The sequence below is a fragment of the Crinia signifera genome, chromosome 5 (assembly GCF_055691185.1).
Source record: "Crinia signifera chromosome 5, ASM5569118v1, whole genome shotgun sequence".
NCBI classification, from domain to species: domain Eukaryota; kingdom Metazoa; phylum Chordata; class Amphibia; order Anura; family Myobatrachidae; genus Crinia; species Crinia signifera.
In genome coordinates this window covers 129034461-129055291 of record NC_139221.1, presented here as the reverse complement: position 1 = coordinate 129055291, position 20831 = coordinate 129034461, and the positions used below count along the sequence as shown (strand labels likewise).

Below are 20831 nucleotides of genomic sequence, written 5' to 3'. Positions count from 1 at the left end.
TACAGTCGGACAGTACAGATCAGCCCTACCCTACAGCAAGGTCTTCGTACTGTGGGGACTGTTTGCTGATGCAGTGCATGTGATGGACCAGCTCTGCTTGACAGCAACCTTTAATTACACAGAACTTGCGGTCTGCTATAAGTTAACACTTACATTGGCACATTACATTCTTTTGAAATCACGTGTTCACTTTTTTAAATTTGTTTGCAAATTTTTGTAGTAATTGTGTTTTTAGAAATCATCAAACATTGTTCACTTTCTAGTCATTAACTCTGTTCTATAAAACATTAACTTTGTAGAAATATGCTTACTACTCTAAATCTGAACGTTCATTAGAGAGCTAAAACATTGGTCTGTATGGGAAAATATAAATTATTTGTGCTATAGAACAGGGTTTTTTTTCTAGCATACATATGGTAATACAGAGCTGTTAACTCTGTTACCCACCAGCTCCCAAGCTTCTGTTTAAGATCAGATATTAGGAGTCTAAGTGGCTGGAAAAGTAACAGAATGACTACATTTGGCAATGATGACTGCTCATTTGAGGTTGAAAACAAGATAAGTTGTGCAAGCTGATGGATAGGTCTCTTGGACAATTGAAGAATTCCTTCTGGATTTATAGTAAGGATGGGGGACACTAATCTGTTCTTTAAAGATAAATTAAGTGTTCTGAGCAAAAGTTGGTGTATACTGTCAAAAATATGGTAGCTTTTTTTAACTTTGTTAAATATATGGTGATCCTTAACTTTGTTTCTGTTTTGTCTCCTTGTCTTTTTTTTTTTCTGTAATACATAACACTGAATTATTGTGTATATTGCCAGGTTTTAGAGTTGTGTGCATCCATTCACATTCATGTAGCTACTGTTGCTCAGAGCAATGTGTTCCTCAACACAAGTTGATTCCATTTTCTTTAATATCACACACAAATGAACTATTCTGTTGTTTGTGTGCCCCATGGTGTTGAGTCTATATGAAAAGGCACGCAATCTAGCAATTTACTTGTTGCTTTGTTCAAGTGTGGCTAAAACCGTCTAAATAAATGGTTGGGGTGCCCAAACCACATATTTCTGCCAGTAGAAATGTCTCTTCCCACGGCAAACAGCTGTCCAAATGGAGTAACAATTGAATTGATCCTTTTCCCCCTATTTTAATCAGCAAAAGCTGATTGTGCATCCTATTCACTCCATTTGGCAAATAAGACAGAAAAAAGTTGCAAAAAAGAAACCCGACATGATTAGAAGGGCCGCTTAGTATGAAAGGAGGTGAAATGACACTTATGCACATTTGCCACAATAGTGCCCTTATACACATTTCTGCCACTCCAACAGCTCCATGCTGTGGGTCCCTCCAGCAGTTTCCCCAACTTTCTATGTTCTTTTAGCCCCTTCTCATCTTTTCTTGCATGCACAGAGCCTGCTTCTTATACTGATTTCAGATTGCAAAATGCAGGGTCGCACCGGGACTTTGAAACAATTCAGTCCCGAAGCGACACTGCATTTTGCTCAGCAACCCGGCAATATTACTGGTTCGCTGACTTTATGCGGTGGCGGGGCAGAGCGTAATCGGGGGCGGAGGAGGACGCAGCACTTTGATGGAAAAGGCAATGCTTGGAGCAGTGTCAGCTCCAAGCACTGCCTTGCCATAAGTGTTAACTGGAACCGGCAAAGAATCTGCAAGAACCCTGTTTTTTTTTTTTTACAGGTTTATAATGCCAGGTTGCTGCAAGTTTGCTGGTTCCGGTAAGTCATTTCAGATCGCACCTGTTATCGGGTCGAACCGGCAACAAACTGGCATGAACTGAGTAATTCGGTGCAATCTGAAAGGGGTATTATTGTTTCTTCTGCACATCAGCAGTGGCGATGGCCCTTGGAGAATATGAAGCTGATGGGGGTCTGAGGAGGGTACGAATGCTGTTTGACAGACACTGCATAACATGCAGCTGCTATGACTTGAGGAAGGGGGAGGTGGCTGCAGCTAGTCAGTGACAGTAGCACCACCTGCCTCATCTATTGACATGGATGGTGTTGTGGGCTTTTCTGTTAGAATTACTGTGCAGGACTGTAGTGGAGGTGGAACTAGCTCACCTACTATTACAGTTGATGGGACTATGTTCCACACAATCCCCCTCCTACCACTCTAACCCCTAGCAAGAGTACACTGAATATAGGATCTAACATTTTTAAATACCGTATAAGTCGACCCGAATATAAGCTGAGGCACCTCATTTTACAACAAAAAACTGGGAAAACTTATTGACTCAAGTGGGACCCTCACTCGAGTATAAGCCGAGGGGGGGCTTTTTCAGCATAAAAAATGTTCTGAAAAAGTAGGCTTATACTCGAGTTTATAGTACTTCTGTTGGCGACTAAGCAGCTAATCTGAGTGCAAAATAGACTGTACACAGTAAGTATGTTAAATATGCAACTTACTGTAAGTACTTTTATTGTTTTAGCGTGCCTAGTATAGAAACCATTTTGTACATGTTACAGTGCGATTATCACACATCATTTTGCAAAATGTGACGAAAGTACAGAAATTGATACTCATGGTGGAGAGCTTGAGTTGTACCTAGCATTCTGAGTCATATGGCTCTTTAAAGGGTATCCTTTTGCCAGTGGGAATTTCCAACAAGTCAAATTGGTATTTTAACAAGATGTTTGACTGATGGTGATTTTATAGGCCTATCAAATTATAGTCTATTTGGCAAAACTCTTTTTCGGGCAGTAACACATTTGTGATAAGTTTTCAGTCCCATTTGTTATAGCAGAAAATCTGGTCTCCTACAGCTGGTTATCGGGGATTGTGCAACTAATATGTGATAATGGGAGAGCCAGAGCCTGGGTGATCCATTAGCCCTGGTAATTTATTGCGGATACTTAATTATACCTTTTTAAAACACTAGAGTAGGGGGAACACTTAAAATAAAAAAGATATAATAGTTATTCACTGACCAGTGTTAGAGATCCTGGTATGGAATTTGTTTGGTAGTTCATTGTATTAATAATCTTTTTAAGAACATAGTATCACCCTACATATTACATTCACTTTCATTGCTTCTCGCACTTTGTGTGACCAGAATCATTGATTAACTCATGCTGTCCCACTATCTAGCAATCTGCAAGACATTACAGTTTATTCTTCTCTGCATTGTATACAATATTATATAGAGGTGTGTACACCACTGGAGACAGGGTGTTAGTTCTATAAAGCCACCTACATGGTAAAGCAAAATTTATCTGCGTGTAGGGAGATATTAGGTGACATGGATTACCATCAGCTGCTTACGGGTTCCATTTCTTCTTCTCTTTGCTAGCAAGAGTCTGAATGTTTCCTATGAGAATAAACATGCTTAAGGATTATTATTTTTTTCAGCTGTGCTTAGATTTCTGCCAGTATTGTACATAATACAAGATGGTGTTCATCTTCACATTACAGCTGCATAGTGATTGACGTTGATCTTTGTATGATGTAAACAAGTTCTGAAATGTGTGCCTGCACCAAAACACAAGGGGAGAATCCCACAGAACGCAGGGAGATGTTTTTTTTTATCCTTTAGATATATTAATTTAGATTTATTTTGCTATGTACTAACTATGCAAATAGAGTCAGAATTTCTAAATGTGTTATTAATTGATGAAAATACAACTGTGTTATGAGGTTGATTCTAGATGGCAACACACAAGGTTTAGTAACTGCCAAATAGTATTTTCAGTTACTGGCAAAGTAAATTATATTTGATTACTTGCTAATTTTACCAAGCAAAAGTCAATCCACTGCGAATAATTAGAAGTAAGGATTGACAAAATTTAATTTTGTTTAGCCTTGAAAGGGTAAAATATCGGTCTATGTGTTAAGATTCTCACATTCTTAACCAGATTATCCAGTTTGCACACATTTTGGCTTGTCATAATGTTTACTTTACACCTGTATTAGCAGCAGACAAATTCTGCTTTCATCAGTTCTTACATTAATACTTGTTGTCACAGATTAAGCAGTTGACAAGTTTTTCTTTCTCTATGTACATTCCTTCAAAAGGGAGAGAACAGAACTGGAGGGAAAGAATGCGTTTGTTACCACTCTATGCAGAGGGTCTCTGATGATTTGCTTTGTGAGCATGATCTGTTACTGTGCCAGCCTACTGGCAGAGTAGTTATTCCTGCTGTCAACTCCAGCTGAAGGCTTTCATCACATTGCAGGGGGATGATACACAGCGTTAGCCCATGGGCTGTTCAGGACATGATTGCCGAATGTCTAACACAAAACAGTCATGAGAAGATGAGAACACTTAATCGTGGCTTTTGTAGGGGAAATAAGACATTTGACTGCTACGTTTTTCTTTATTGCCTCTCCTACACTCATGTAGACGGCTTTCACAATACTCATATATACATAGAAAAACATTGGGAGCCAACTGTATAAACTTTTTTTTTTTCTTTTTCCTTTTTTTTTCCTTTTTTTTCTGGTAAAACAAAAACCTTGGTTTCTACGTTCTTTCCAAAGCTGACACAGGGCAACCTTTGTTTTGTGATGTTTTGCAGCAGCAATCTTCTGCTTTTTGGCTTACTGGGTCTGTCTGTCTGAAATATATAATAAAGGTCCCTACTTACCAGCTTTTGTACTGGATACGAACCATGAATCAATATAAAATTATAATGAAAATAAACTATAGAAAAACATTGTTTATCATTTACTAATGCTAGCACTATAGTATAGCTAAAATAAACCTTAATGTTGCTAATGTTAGAGACCTCTCCTCTTGTGTTTTTAGAAGTATCTTTATTTGAGCCAGTAGTGAAAGATGGGGATCTCCACTTGTTAAGTTTTTACTATTAGACAGCTCAAGGCACCTCTATAAGGATATTGTAGTAATCCTACAACGTGGAGTTCGTTACAAATTTATCAGTTCCTTTCTTTTCTGATTATATATTAACTGATTGAACAACTTTTGAATCTGAAGGGTGATTTTCTGTACATTCCAGTAAGACTAGCTGATTTTCTGTGCCTACGTAGACTTGTCAGTCATTAGGGATGAACTGTGGTTTGTCATTCACAGGTGCATGGCATTGTACGTCGATCAAGCTCTTTCAACACTGGGAGGATTGAGCATCTATACAAGAATCCACAAGCTCATATAGAAGGAAGTAAGACTATTCTTGCGTTACATTACTCTTGGATAATCCTTAAATGTTCATAAACTTTTTTTTTTTTTGTATTTGCCTATATTTTATTTTTCTAAGCAGAGGATGCACAGTGGTAACCTTTTTTTTTATTTTTTTTCATCTAGCCTGTGTTCCCTAAAGCTAACCTCTGTAAGGCCAATATAATGTTGCATACAAATGTAGCCAGCCTCCTTGATCGCCCAACATTTTACAGACGTGACATGAGTGTCGAAAGGCTCGTAAACCGCCTATGTGCTCGTGCATTGAAGACTTATTGAAAATGCATTAGCCAGCCGCCCGGCACATCGTTTTGAGTTGTGGGTGTGACTTGCTGTGCCCAATGGGCACTAGCACCATAATGCAGCAACAATGAGCCTGGTTACATTTGTATGTCATACTGTAGTCAATATTTAATCACATTATTTCTTTTTCTTGCAATAACTGGCCACCTGATACAAAGAAAAAGGTTAAGACACCTGGCATGGAGTGAGACTTTTATTGTAATGTTGTTATAGCACATCTCCTATGTTGCCTGCTATATTAAGAATACTGAAATTGGTCTGTAGTATAGAAGGTAGACATTCATAATGTCAACATGGTCGAAACATCTTGCAGCATGTTAACATTAACAATGTTAACATTCCCCTTGTGGACACTACTGGTGGTCTACTAGGGATTTACCTTCTCCGGGTCGCAGCAGCTTCTCTATTAGTGTCTTCTCCCAGGTGCTGGCAGTCACGTGTAAGCAGTACCATCGCACACCTCTCACGGACCAGCGGATCTCCAACCCTAATGCTTAACCAACCACTTAGTGTCTAACCCAATCCTCCCTAATGCCTAACCCACTCATCCTGAAACCTAATCATAATGGCAAACATTCTGAGAATGGAAGTAAACCTGTTGCTTCTCAGCATTTTAGCAATATCGAGCCAAGGTGTCCTTCCACTTGATTTCTATCCAAAGTCTATTATTACAGGTGGAGTATCCCTTATCCAAAATGGTCGGGACCAGAAGAATTTTGGATAACTGATCATTCCATATTTCAGAATATTTTTATATTTCAATGAGGTATCTTGCATGTATGTTGTATGTACACATCAAACCCATGAAATACACACAAATATATTATATTTGTGCATGAAGCAAGGTTTCAAAACAAAAACAAAGTTTGTGTACTATCTCAGGCATTGAATATGAATGATAAGCAATTTATTTTCTTGCACATATTTAGTGCCAATTACATATAATTTCCTCAGTAGTGCCAGTTACAGATGTACCCAATAGGATTTTAGCAAAAAAAACAATTTGCTTTCTGGAAACTTATGGATAAGGGATACTCAACCTGTTATAATGATAAAATCTCCTATGTATTTACATTACAGCTTATACCCAAATGTACGGATTCAGTATTGAATCCCGGCGGTCGGGATCCCGGCGTTCAGAATCCCGACGCCGGAATCCCGACAGCCGAAATGCCGACAAGGGGGGGACGTGGATCGCTACGCTCGGCACACTAATTTATTCTCCCTCCAGGGGTGTCGTGGACACCCCAGGAGGGAGAAAGTGTCGGCATTTCGGCGGTCGGGATTCCGGCGTCGGGATTCTGAACGCCGGGATCACGACCGCCGGGATTATAACTGCATCCCAAATGTACTAATCGATGGCAAATGCAGAAAAGAACCATTTTGATCAGGCAATCCGTATAAGACTAATAACCATCTTTTACTCAACCGCTTCCAAGGTCCTATATGATAATGTTCATGTAAATTAAACCTATTACTTTCTGCTCATAATTAACAAATTATTGCTTTTTCTCTTTCAAAGACATGAAGCTACACTATGGAGATCTCACGGACAGCACCTGTCTAGTGAAAATTATTAATTCAGTTAAACCTAGTGAAATCTACAACTTGGGAGCGCAGAGTCACGTAAAAGTAAGTCTTTTTTTGGTTTGACTTAAAGTTTTAATTTTTATGGTCTACAATGTGTGTTTGTGTATAGATTTAAATCCCTAATGCAGTGTTCAATATTCTACAGCCTTAAATCACAAGAAAGAGGTTTTCAATCCGGTATGTCATTGGGCCTCTGGTCTTATAAGTTTCTGGACTATTTAAACTTCAGTAAATTACACAATTTTGTAAAAAATACAGCTTGAAGAGTAGTGTTTTTCGGTGTATGCTTGTATATATACTCAAAGGCCACTTTATTAGGTACACCCATGGGCGGATTGAGAATTTTAAAGTGGCCCTGGAACAAGTTAAAGTGCCCCATTTACACACCCAAATCGTCAGCTTGCCACCTCCTACTCCTTCAACACTTCCAGTTTGTAACTCTCTATACTTTTTCACCCACAAGCGGCCCTATATATGTGCTGCCCCCTCCCTTTAGTATCTCTTGCCAAGCCCCCCCCTACCCCCCTGTGTACACCTTCTCCCTAATCTAAATATTTGCCAAGAGGTTCAGGTGTTGTTCAGATTGTCATGACTGCTGATGTTGATGGAGTTATGTGGTGTTCAGGGACCAGAAGATGGAGGTTTGAAATGTGCACATTTAATAAAAGAACTCATATAGGGATAACCTAAATATGTCAAATACTTCTTTAAAGACTAAATAACGATTAACGTAAAGGAGCAGTCTTTGCTTGAGGTAACCTGGAGGAAAGTGGTTTACTTGAAAAATACAAACAGACGGTGGTGAGAGAGGTGCTGGGAGGAGATTGAAGGTTTTACCAAAGATAGAAGAATGCTGGCGGATCCAACAAGGCCTAGAGGACTGAAGGCGGGCGGTCAGAAAGAATGGATGCTGGAGAATGGAAGGGTGCTGCAGAACCGGACAGACAGGGCTGTGAGCTTAGGAACTATGATCGTCAGGAGGCTTCCAGGAAGTGAACAACCTTGGGAACACTTTGCATTGACTCTGAAGGCTGTATGGTGTATGAGGCTGCTACACTGGACCGACACCTGCCGACTCCCCCTGGACACCCGCGGAATGCATGGCAGCTGATGGCAAACACGGACAGGCGAGTACCGTACCCGCCGTGTCCTGCCACGGCGGAATGTGACACACATGAATCCCAAGAATGGGGGATACAAAGTAAGCTAAGGGACTCACCATATAATAATTAGTGCCAGACAAGGTGGTTTGATTATCTCAAGCTCCTCTTAAGATTATCATACACACGTTTTCTGTAGTTTAGCAAGAAGAACAACATACAGAATCTTGATGTTTATTGTCAGATAAGAACAATAAACATTGCCAGGTCTGACATCATTATTTCTGCTGCGGCATATATAGTGTATCACCTTGTGTCAGTGTTTTAGGCTGCAAGTGACAGACATTAGGCTTCTCAGTACCACTGTTAACTATCTCCTAATGGCTACTTTTATATCTATACATAAAAAATTATATAATATAGTTATGCACTCTGTTAATGTCTATTCATACTGCTCTAATGCCATCCCCATGTAGATTGGTACAGATGTGTCCTCAAACATCTTTGCTGCAGCCCCTCTTGGCACACCATGTCATGCAAGATTCTTCTATAGACGTGGGTCTTCTTCCCCCTATATAGTCTCACACGTTATTAAGGTGTCCTTAAATTAATCAATAGCCTCTCTTGGTGCATTCAAGATTAAGAAACTTTCTTGGCAAAAATGCACCCAATGTTACCAGAGCTGCATGGGATCAGCCTTTTCCCTCATGCCAGGTATCTGTATATGTAAAACAAATTGGTAGCACTCAGCAATTCAAGCAAAAAACATGTATGCATGTATGTATATATGTAGGTATATATGTATATATCCAGCTCTACACTGAACAATTAATCATGCACTGGTACCTGGGTGCCCTCCTGGGACAGCAGCAAGACAGCAACCAATGAAAAGAGGTGAATATGGTGGCACTTCCCGGATTTTACAAAGTCACTTCGTCAAGCAGAAGTTTTCAAAGTTTCGATTAAATAAAGCAGTTTTCGTCATGAGCATACTTACAGACAATTATCTGTCAGCCTGCCTGGCACCCATTCTGTGCCACCCGCTTTCGACTACAGCGTGTGATATCACAGTGTACTGGGGTCTTCAAGCATGGTTGCCTAGCAACCTATCAATAAAATGTGTGCCGTCCTAAGTATAGTTAATGTTAACTGTGCAGCGGTGCCGGGGGAACAATGTAATAATCACTGGCTATAGCGCCAGGGAGAACAAAATTGCTGTATAGAAATAACAGCACAATATAAATAGAGTGAGGAATGGACTCAAAACACATTAAGGCATGCCGACACTGGTAACGGTGGCCTTGTTAGGACCCAGGCAAATGCTGTTAGAGTAATGAAACTAATTAAAAGACCCGTAAATGAAATTAGGTGGTTAAAAACGAACAGTGAATATAGAGGTGCTGGAAATAACTGATCTAGACATGTTATAGAAAAATCAATTATGGGCCAAAAAATGGCTTAAATAAGACAAGATACCTGAAATACCAAGTAAGGGTATGAGTCATTGCCAAACAACCTTAGAGATTGATCCATCTCTCAAAGCATAAGTAATGCAGAATTCATATATGACACATCTCAACAAAATATGACATAGATAAGAAAATATACAAAAAGGTGACCATACAATAATAATGGCAGTAAACTGACAGGTCCAAGAGAAAACAACAAAATGACAAGCATTCATTAAGGCCAGATGGAGCCACTGTATTTAGCTGGAGTATCCATCTGGACTCGCGTTGTAGAAGTTTTTTATAACGGTCACCTCCCCTTTTCAAAGGGGGTACGTGATCAAATGGCTTGTACCGGAGGGTGGCTAATGATAGTTTTGCTTCCCTAAAATGGCGGGCAACCGGCTCTTCACAATCCTTGCCCTCAATTGCATGTCGTATAGCCAAACAATGCTGTGTGGCACCTTCCTCGAAAGTACACGTGGTCTTTCCAATATAAAGGTATCCGCATGGCTAACGAACAAAATAAATAATAAACTGGCTGGTGCAAGACAGAATATGCTTGATGGGTATCCTTTGACCAGAATGGGGATGCACAATATAATTGCCAGTCTCCTTATAATGACAAGACATACATCCGGTTCACCTATAAACACCAGGCTTTCTACTCAGAAATGTACTATAGGAGACACTTTGGGGAATGGCTGTCATTTTTGACAATCCAATCCTTAAGATTGTGGCCTCTTTTATAACCATTAAGGATTTTATGTTATGCAACCCAGAAAGTTTTTTGTCCGTAGTTACCATTGGCCAATACTTTTTGGAATTGGTGGAAATAATTTTGCTTGCAGTTGAGAAGATCCGTAACTAACGTTAAAGACTTCTGTTTGATTTTACCTTCAGAAGACCGACATGATTCACAAGTCGTTATTAGGGTCTTTATTTTTAGCTGACAGCAAGGCATTTTTTTTAGCATAACCTCTGTTTTAAAAATATAGGCAAACCTTTAAGGGCCACTGGATGCGAAATGTTGGCATGGAGGAATGTGTATCTGTCAGTGTCCTTGAAAAATATATAGGGTACTTGTTTCCTAGCACAGTGCCCATCTTATGCCATCGCATACAACTAATTATGGTATGTGATGGGACCCGATTTTCGGGTCCTAAGAGCCGCACTGTACAATTTTAATATCGCGTCGCATCACATGCCATTACAATGGCATGTGATGCGATTTGTAATTGTACAGGCACCCTGATGGGTGATTACCATGTTAAATGCACCCCCATTGTTAACGCCACCCCCACTATCAACGCCAATCCGAAGCGTGGCGAGTGCAGCGGTACGCGTCCTCTGACCTTTTCATACCTCCACTATCCACATCGGCGTGGAGTTGATTTTATATAGTTTGGCGAGCGCAGCGAGCGGACGCGGAATACATGTGAAGTAATTCGCGTCCTCTCGGGGGGCTTGCTGCGCTCGCCATGCTTCGGGCTCGGTGGCTTGCTGCGCTCGCCACACTATATAAAATCAACTCCACGCCAACGTGGATAGTGGGTGTATGAAAAGGTCGTAGGATGCGTACCGCCGCCCCTCGCGGGCTTGCTGCGCTCGCCAAGCTTTGGGTTGGCATTCATAGTGGGGGTGTCATTTACAATGGTGGTGCATATAACATAGTAATCACCCATCAGGGTGTATGTACAATGAAAAAATAGTTTTGATCGCATCGCCTGCGATCTGATCGCATGCGATGCGATTGATACGATCAAAACGATGCACAAGATTAAAATTGTGGGTGCCGTGCTAGGAAACAAGTACCATATATAGTTTTCTATATGCTCTTGTACTCTGCTGATCTTGACATCCAAGTAGTTGTTAGTCACATAGTCTGTATTTTACATGAAGTGGATGCTTTCATCCATCTGGTTAATCGGCATCATCAGATCTTTGAATTCCTCTTGAGATCCCGCCTAGATGACAAGAATGTTGTCTATGTGATGGGTAAATAATAGTAGACGTTCAGCAAAGATCATATTCTTTAGAAACAGCGTATCCTCGATTGCAAACATGTACGTGTTGGCGAAACTAGGCGACATATTGGACCCCATGGTGCATCCTAGCAGTTGGGCATAGTACTCATTGTTAAACATAAAGTAACTGTTCTTTAAAGTTTTCTCCAGTAATTTAATAAAGAATTTTAGGTCTGGTCCTTGATAGTGTAAGTTGTTTGCCAGTAGCTTTCTGGTGGCGAGGAGACACTTATCGTGGAGACTGTTAACATAGAAACATAGAATTTGACGGCAGATAAGAACCATTTGGCCCATCTAGCCTGCCCCTTTTTTTACCCTTCAGGTAAACTCAACCCTTTTTAATCCTTATTTCTTTGTAAGGATATTCATATGCCTATCCCAAGCATGTTTAAATTGTTCTACTGTCTTAGCCTCTACCACCTCTGATGGGAGGCTATTCCACTTATCCACTTCCCTTTCTGTGAAGTAATTCTTTCTAACATTTCCCCTGAACCTACCTCCCTCCAGTTTCAGTGCATGTCCTCGTGTTTTATTACTTATTTTCCTTTGAAGAAAATTTCCCACCTGTACTATGTTAAAACCCTTGATATATTTGAAGATTTCTATCATGTCCCCCCTTTCCCTTCTCTGCTCCAAACTATACATGTTAAGATCTTTTAGTCTATCCAGGTAAGTTTTGTGATGTAGGCCATGAACCATTTTAGTTGCCCTTCTTTGTACACTCTCCAATGTATTTATATCCTTCTGAAGATATGGTCTCCAGAACTGGACACAGTATTCCAGATGAGGTCATACCAATGACCTATAAAGTGGCATTATTACGTTTTTTTTTCTGCTACTGATTCCTCTCCCTATGCAACCAAGCATCTGACTAGCCTTCCTCATTGCTTTGTTACATTGCCACCCTGCCTTTAAGTCACTTGAAATAATGACTCCTAGATCTTTTTCCTCCTCAGTAGTTTCCATTATAGTACCCTTGATACTATATTGAGCCTTTGGGTTTTTGAGTCCCAAGTGCATAATTTTGCATTTTTTAGCATTAAACTGTAGTTGCCATTCTCTTGACCAATTCTCAAGTTTACTTAGATCATCAGTCATTTGATTTACCCCTCCTGGTGTGTCTACTCTGTTGCATATCTTTGTATCATCTGCAAAAAGGCATACTTTCCCTTCAATACCATTTGCAATGTCACTAACAAAGATATTAAAGAGCACTGGTCCAAGTACAGATCCCTGGGGTACTCCACTGGTAACATGTCCCTCCATAGAATGCACTCCATTTACTACAACTGTCTGTTTCCTATCCTGCAACCAGGTTCTTATCCATTTAATTGTTTTATAATCCAATCCCACACTTTCAAGTTTATTTAGCAGCCTGCGATGTGGGACAGTGTCAAATGCCTTACTAAAGTCTAGATATGCCACATCTACAGCCCCCCCTTCATCTAGTATTTTGGTCACGGAGTCAAAAAAGTCAATGAGACTTGTTTGGCATGATCTCCCTGCAGTAAAACCATGCTGTTTTGGATCCTGTAAGTTGTTTAATTTAAGATATTCCACTATTCTTTCTTTTAATAGTGTTTCCATTATTTTCCCTACTACTGATGTAAGGCTCACTGGTCTGTAGTTACTTGCTTCTTCTTTGCTTCCGCTTTTGTGCAGTGGAACTACATTTGCTTTTCTCCAGTCCTCTGGAACTGCACCTGTATCTAGTGACTGGTTGAATAAATCTGTTAATGGCGCTACCAACACATCTTTTAGTATCCTTGGATGCACTCTGTCTGGCCCCATTGATTTATCCACTTTCAGTCTTGAAAGTTCTGTTAGGACTTTCTCCCTAGTAAATGTACCTCCATCTACCTTATTTTTACGAATGTCCTTGCAACTTAACTGTGGTCCCTTCCCTTCTCCTTCTATAGTGAATACAGAGCAAAAGTAATTATTTAGATGATCTGCAATTGCCTTGTCTCCCTCCACCAAATTCTCAGTGTCTGTCCACAGTCTTATTATTCCTCCATTTGATTTTCTCCTTTCACTTATATACTTAAAAAAGGTTTTGCTTCCTTTATCTACTGACTGAGCCATTTTCTCCTCAGCTTGTGCCTTGGCACGCCTGATCACTTTCTTAGCCTCTTTGCGTCTGGCAAGATACACTTCTTTGTCATTATTATTTTGAGTCTGCTTGTATGTCCTAAAGGCCATCTTTTTTGCTTTAACACTAGTTGATACCTCTTTAGTAAACCATACTGGCTTCCTTTTCCTGGTACTTTTCTTAACCCTTTTGATACAAAGGTCCGTTGCCTTTAGTATTGAGCTTTTTAATTTTCTCCACCTCTCCTGCACTCCTTTCAAGTTCATCCAATACGCTAATGAGTCGCTTAAACATCTCCCCATTTTTGCAAAGTCAGCCTTCCTAAAATCCAACACCTTCGTTTTTGTGTGACTGGAGTTGGACCCTGCCTTGATACTAAACTATACTGCTTGATGATCACTGGATCCCAGGTTCTCACCCACATATATGTCTGATATCCTGTCACCATTTGTGAGTATTAAATCTAATATTGAGTCTTTGCGAGTAGGCTCCCGCACCAATTGCTTGAGAGAGGCTCCCTGTAGGGAATTTAGAAATTTGCCACTTGTAGATGATCTTGCAAAAGACTCCTCCCAATTCACATCAGGTAGATTAAAGTCTCCCATGATTATGACTTCTCCCTTTAAAACCATTTTAGTGACATCAAGCAATAGGCTCCTGTCCAAATCCTGCCCCTGGCCTGGTGGCCTATAGATGATCCCAGTACGAATAATGTCCTTCTCCCCCATTTCTATGGTCACCCAAAGGGCCTCAGTTTTTTCTTCAATGTTTTGTATTAAAGTAGCATTTATGTTTTTCTTTACATACATTGCTACCCCTCCTCCGATTCTTCCCATTCTGTCCTTCCTAAATAAATTGTATCCTGGTATAGCTACGTCCCAGCCATGGTTCTCATTACACCATGTCTCTGTGATAGCCACAATGTCTAGGTCATTCCTTGTCATTATTGCAATGAGATCAGGAATTTTGTCTCCTAGGCTTCTAGCGTTTGCACACATAGTTTTAAAATTTTTGCCTGTGCATCTGTTATTCCTAGCCATGTTCATACAGTACAAAATCGAAATCTAAAGTTGAAATTACCTGTTTGATGATGTTGTTCAATGTCTGTTTTTATTTTTTACTGTTCAGAAAAGCTGCAGGTCACTAATTCTAAGAATATAGTGAGTCTGTTCAGGTCAGGCTACACCTGAACACTAACGGCCAAATGGTCAAGGGAGATAATTTGCACTGTGTTTGAGTAGACATCAGGCAGAATGCAAGACTAAACTATGCTTCACTGAACAACGTCCCCAAACAAGTAATAACAATTACAATCAATTAATTAAATCAGAACGTTTCAAATCATACAAGAGTTTGCATAACACAGAAATAAAGAGAGCATATTGGAGATGAATTACATACTCTTGAGGTATCAATGCAGTCCATGTGTGTTTTTGTTGATTTGTAGTAGTTTGCCTTCAGTTTTCCTTCGGTGCAACACAGGTATAACGCTCGTAGTTATGACTCCTTTTTCCCACTTTAAAACGGCCCACTTCAATACAGGGCCACAGCTAAACTATGGCCACAGCCTATCCGGCCACAGCCGTATGCAATGAGAACTAATATACTGTAACAATGCTTTCTTCCCAATTTCCAATAATTGGAATCTACACCCTCAGTCCCCACCCCCTGCTATACAGAGCAATAAAAGTGGCTTACAAAAACACTTCTGGCATTCCAGGATACTATATCTCATTTAGAATAAAAAATACATGCCTCACTACACACAGGCAAGGTACTGTTGTTATTTACACAGATCAGATATTTGGTTGAATTTACCTATAAGACAATCCCACACACAAGGGATGCAATGTTCTGCAGTGAAGACACTTGCTTGCAAATGTACCCAGTAGAGTTCAAAAGCATGTGGATGTTACAGCAGAGAGAGATAGTCTGCACGTATGCCTGTGATAAAGTTGAATTTACCTATAAGACAATCCCTCACACAAGGGATGCAATGTTCTGCAGTGAAGTCACTTGCTTGCAAATGTACCCAGTAGAGTTCAAAAGCATGTGGATGTTACAGCAGAGAGAGATAGTCTGCACGTATGCCTGTGATAAAGTTGAATTTACCTATAAGACAATCCCACACACAAGGGATGCAATGTTCTGCAGTGAAGACACTTGCTTGCAAATGTACCCAGTAGAGTTCAAAAGCATGTGGATGTTACAGCAGAGAGAGATAGTCTGCACGTATGCCTGTGATAAAGTTGAATTTACCTGTTGGAGACAAGGATAGAGGAGGGGTCAGATGAATCAACGCAGGTATAACGCTCGTAGTTATGACTCCTTTTTCCCCACTTTAAAATGGCCCACTTCAATACAGGGCCACAGCTAAACTATGGCCACAGCCTATCCGGCCACAGCCGTATAACAACACAATTTACATTGATACAGCCCATTACACACATTTCTGGTAAAGGGCCTAATTGATTTGAATTTAATAAATAACTCCGTAGTCTCCATTTAAAAAGGTTGGTTTATTTTGCAGCACCGGTTGGAAAAAATGATCTAAATATTTTGCTACCATTCCATAAAGAAAATTCCAGGCAGGTTCTTGTGCACTTTTGGGAGGGTGTACAGGATGGGAACAATCGGAAAGAGCCTATCATGGCCCAAATTCATAATTAAATTTGAATGAGTCTTAAGTTTAGAGACTGAGTCAAGCATTTTGACATAGGTCTTTATGGACCGGTTATGTGTTTGAGGGTCAAACGTTGAGATGGATTTTAATGGATGCATAGCTGGAGACAGTGAGGTAGAGGGTTCAAATTGAAATAACTCTTGGTAATTGTGTATTTGCAGGGTGCCCACTAAGCTATTTGCTTAGTGGGCTATTCTGTGTAGTGAAATCTCATCGCATGGTACGTTTTCGTGTGCTGCGATCTCACTACTTAAGTTATTCGCTGCAACCTGACCGCGGATTGTATCGCATCACACGCAAAATCGCGTGCGATGCAATTTAGCAAAACACCCCCAGTGTACATGTCTATGTGATGCAATGGGATTTAGCACGCCCCCACTATCCACGTCGCCTCCGAAGTGTGGTGAGCATACCCGTTAAGCTTCCTCCCAACCTTTTCATACCCCCACTATCCACATCGGCGTGGAGTTGATTTTATAAAGTGTGGTGAGCGCAGCGTGACGAGGGGACGCGGATAACTTTACATGTATTCCACGTCCCCTCGCTGCGCTCGCCACGCTTCGGGGTGATGTAGATAGTGAGGGTGTGCATGGATGCTTTTAAAATGAACTACAATCACATCTCATCGCATGGGTGCTTATACATTGAAAAATCGCATTGCACCGCAAATGGCATGCAATGCAATCCGCGGCCAGAGGTGCACTAAAAATGAACTAAGGAAATTCGCGTTGCATCGCATTACACAGCAAAATTGCATGCAATGCGGTGGTATTTTCCTACGGTGCGGTACGTATGTAAATTGGGCGCCCTGCAAATACACAAGTACCGAACTCTTTGAGTGTGATGTTGCGCTGGTGTTTTCAAAGGTCAACCTTCCCCTCAAAGTTCTCGAAAGAAGAAATAGGCACATACAGTATGTTAGTCCTTTATTAAAAGCCTGTGTCAAAGTATATGACGAAATGTTAATAACTAGGATTTGGGCTTGGCTTTCCTTGTACTGATGACTGGCTGCGGCCCGAAACGCTGTAGGCAACCGTAAACCTCACCTATTTATCAAGACCCCGGAGTGCCGCACATATACATGCAGGGTTCATTACCCTGAGTGATGAGCACCCGAGCAAGCTACGCTGTTACACTGTGTGAGTAGTGCCAGAACCCCTCACGGTGTGTATGTGTATGTATGTATGTATGTATGTATGTATGTATGTATGTATATGACTCCCACTGGTACCAGAATAGCCCTTGGTGGGATTAATAGGTGGCACTCGTCTGGCTTTTAGAATTCAATCTGTGTTTTGTGCAGAATATTACAATATCAAATCAATCATTGTGACGACGTTTCAAAACCCATGTGTTCTTTTCTTCACGTCATGCATTAACGTAACAAAGCGTGCAGGTAAAAAAAAAGCCTTTGTTTTTTGACCTTTTATTATTATTATTATAATTTTATTTATAAGGCGCCACAAGTGTTTCGCAGCGCCGTACAAAGGAACAATACAGGGAGACAAAACTTGGCATAACATTGAATAAATAACAAAAATACAGTACAAATAAAGAGCACCACAGTACAATACACATTAAAGCTTAAATGTAAGTAGTGAGGACCCAATCAACATACAACTAGAGGCTTGAGGCCAATGATGGAGATGAGTATGAAGATGGTCACTGAGTGTTGGAGTAAAGGAGAGCTGTGAGTGACATGTGAAGAGAAGAGGGCTTTGACAACAGGAGGGAAGAGGGCCCTACTCGGAGGAGCTTACAATCTAGTAGGAAGGGGAGACAGACAGATTACAAGAGGTGCAAGCGAGGGGGTGGTGGTTAGATAGCAGGATGTAAACAGGCAAGGGGTCGGAGAACCAGCTTGCCTGTTTGCCTGCACGCTTTGTTTATTCTGGTACCAGTGGGAGGTTTTTTTTTTTTTAATTAGTTAGCTCATCCACTCTGAGAAGTACTTTATTTTAAGCCATGAACTTGGCTATCTCTCAAAAGTCTTTCTTTCTGGGCCTCCGTGGGAAGATGCCACTAGTCTTGGGGCAAATGTAGTTCCTTCGGCCAGATCACACAGTATTTTACGAAAAAATGCCAAATACAAGAGAATGACCTTGGCAAAGTCAGAGACATGAGCTAGCAAACCTATTAGATACTTGCTAAGTGTCTGCTAGACCTCTCAACATTCCAAAAAAAAGTGGGCCAGATTTTTATGTTCTACCTCAGTTTGTCTATTCACTAACCATTTGTACTGAGAACATGTTTCCATTCCAGCAGCACAAGACCATTTTGGTTATCAAACTCAGGGCTCCGTCATATTGTGTTGCAAAAATTGGAGACTTCTCAGTTTATTAATTCTATAAATGATTTACGAACAGTCTTGATAAGGTATTGAAATTGCAACATCAAATAATTTTTCTCATGCCTAAAAGATCAAGTTTTTTCCCCCCAATCTGGTACCATAATGTCCTATTTCTTTCTTCTATTTAACAAAGACAATTCATGTTTTGTTTTTAAATAAAGTTAGAGCTCCTTGATTGCGGGGACTCTTAGGGTGTGTGTGTGTGTGGGGGGGGGGGGGGGGGGGGGGGGGGGGGAGTTATTAAAGCTTGAAGAATGCCTGGTACTTTATTTCTCCAAATTTTACCAATCAGCTTCTGCCTTGTTACATGCTGTATTTGAAACCATTACATGAGCTGATTTTTTTTTTTTTCATACAACAAAAAACTACAACACCCCTTACATATAGGAGGGCAATTGGGCAAAATAATAATTCCAGAAAACATTAATGTTATTTCATTTCCCGAAGGCGCCATTCGGGGATGACCAAGCATGTAGAATATAAAACATAGTGAAATATTAATTGCAGACAGGGGTAGTCATCATCCTACCACTTAGGGCAGTATTCAATGTGAAAAATTCTCCGTGCTTTATGGCGAGTTTGTGCTTTTCTCGCGTTGGACGGAGAATTTTGGTCTCAAAAAGCGAACAACCCTATTCAACGTGCACTTCTCGCCGTCTTTCTAAGTGATTTTCGCCGTCTCTCCGTGTAGCAATTCTCCATCTTTTCATGGAGAAGTGGAATGTGAACTTTTAAAATAATTTTTTTTTGTTGTAATTTTGGTGTCAAAAATTCAGGAATTTTATTCTGTGAAAGGGCATGCTATTTTTATTCATGTGCTTATAGCACATTAATATATATTTAATAAAAAAAAAAAATATATATATATATATATATATATATATATATATATATATATATATATATTTTTTTTTTACACATAGCAGCCAGCAGGGGGCCGGGAGCTAAGAGCCGCTCATTAGATATTCATATATTCACTGCACCCAATCATTACATATGCACGATCGGGTGCAGTGAATACCCGGTCCCCTGTTGGCTCTCCTGGGGGGGGGGGGGCAGCCTGTGCTGCCTGGCTCCAAACATGGAGAATCTCTGCAAAAACACGGCGAGTGCATGGCGAGAGAAAAAAAACTCTCCCCATGCACGGAGAATATTCTCATTGAATACTGCCCTTAGTAGGAATCTCTTACTATATTATATAGTGACCAAGTGAACTTAGAGTACCTGATATATGCCCAACTACCCAAAATAATAAGTAAAATGATTCCCAAAGCAAACCTACCCCAAAACCCCCCACCCTGTATAACCTATCCCCAACTTAGGCATACCTGGAGCCCCTAAACCGTCTAACCCCTACCCCACTATCTATACTATGTCTAAACTATACTACCCTAGTTGGTCCCTCCCTCCCCGATAAATAAGGCAGTAACTATTGGTCACCATCCAGACGAATAGGATACCTAGGGGTAATTAGATTGGTGGAAATATTGGGGCAAAATTAGACTGCTCTCCTGTTTATTATGTGTGGCTGTTTGCCCTACTCATTACCGCCCCAGTTAGTCCATTCTGCTAATATCCTTCAACTGGGGGAGAGGTAGAGGGGGGGGGGGGGGTAGAAGGGGTAATTAGAGCTGATTGTTTTTTACTTTTACTTTCTCTCCCCAAAACTTTTGGTATACCCCTCACCCCACAGTGTTGCGGTGATGTCCATGTGTTTTTGCACTATGAACCAGCATTAAAACATCCTAAAATGTTTATTTTTTTTTTATTTGTCCAAGGTTTCCCAAAACTTGTAATGTTCTGATAGATGGCAGAATATGTCTGGTCATTTATACACCACAGTGTAGACATTATGGTATTTCCACATGAATCCCTTCTGTGCTCAACCTAATTAGGAATTTTGAAACATTTACTGACAGGCTTGTCCAGTGGGAGATTTTGTTACTGACTCACAATATTGGCTGCACAAGACTTTTTTTTTTTTTTTCGACTTGTGTGACGGTTTAACTCAGCGAGCAGTTTCTTACAGCGTCTATGAAATACTCAAGAGAAATGTTTCTTGAAGAATTAAAAAATGTAT

General features: G+C 40.4%; 1 protein-coding gene across 3 annotated transcripts in view; it reads left to right on the top strand.

Annotated features, from left to right (window-relative positions):
- The window catches only part of GMDS (GDP-mannose 4,6-dehydratase), a 698155-nt gene that overhangs the window by 166292 nt on the left and 511032 nt on the right, over window positions 1-20831 (top strand). For all 3 annotated transcript variants that reach the window (XM_083188030.1, XM_083188033.1, XM_083188031.1), the window contains exons 4-5: window positions 5054-5141; window positions 6984-7093. In XM_083188030.1, coding sequence (XP_083044156.1) covers window positions 5054-5141; window positions 6984-7093 — 198 coding nt within the window. The remainder of the gene's footprint in view (window positions 1-5053; window positions 5142-6983; window positions 7094-20831) is intronic.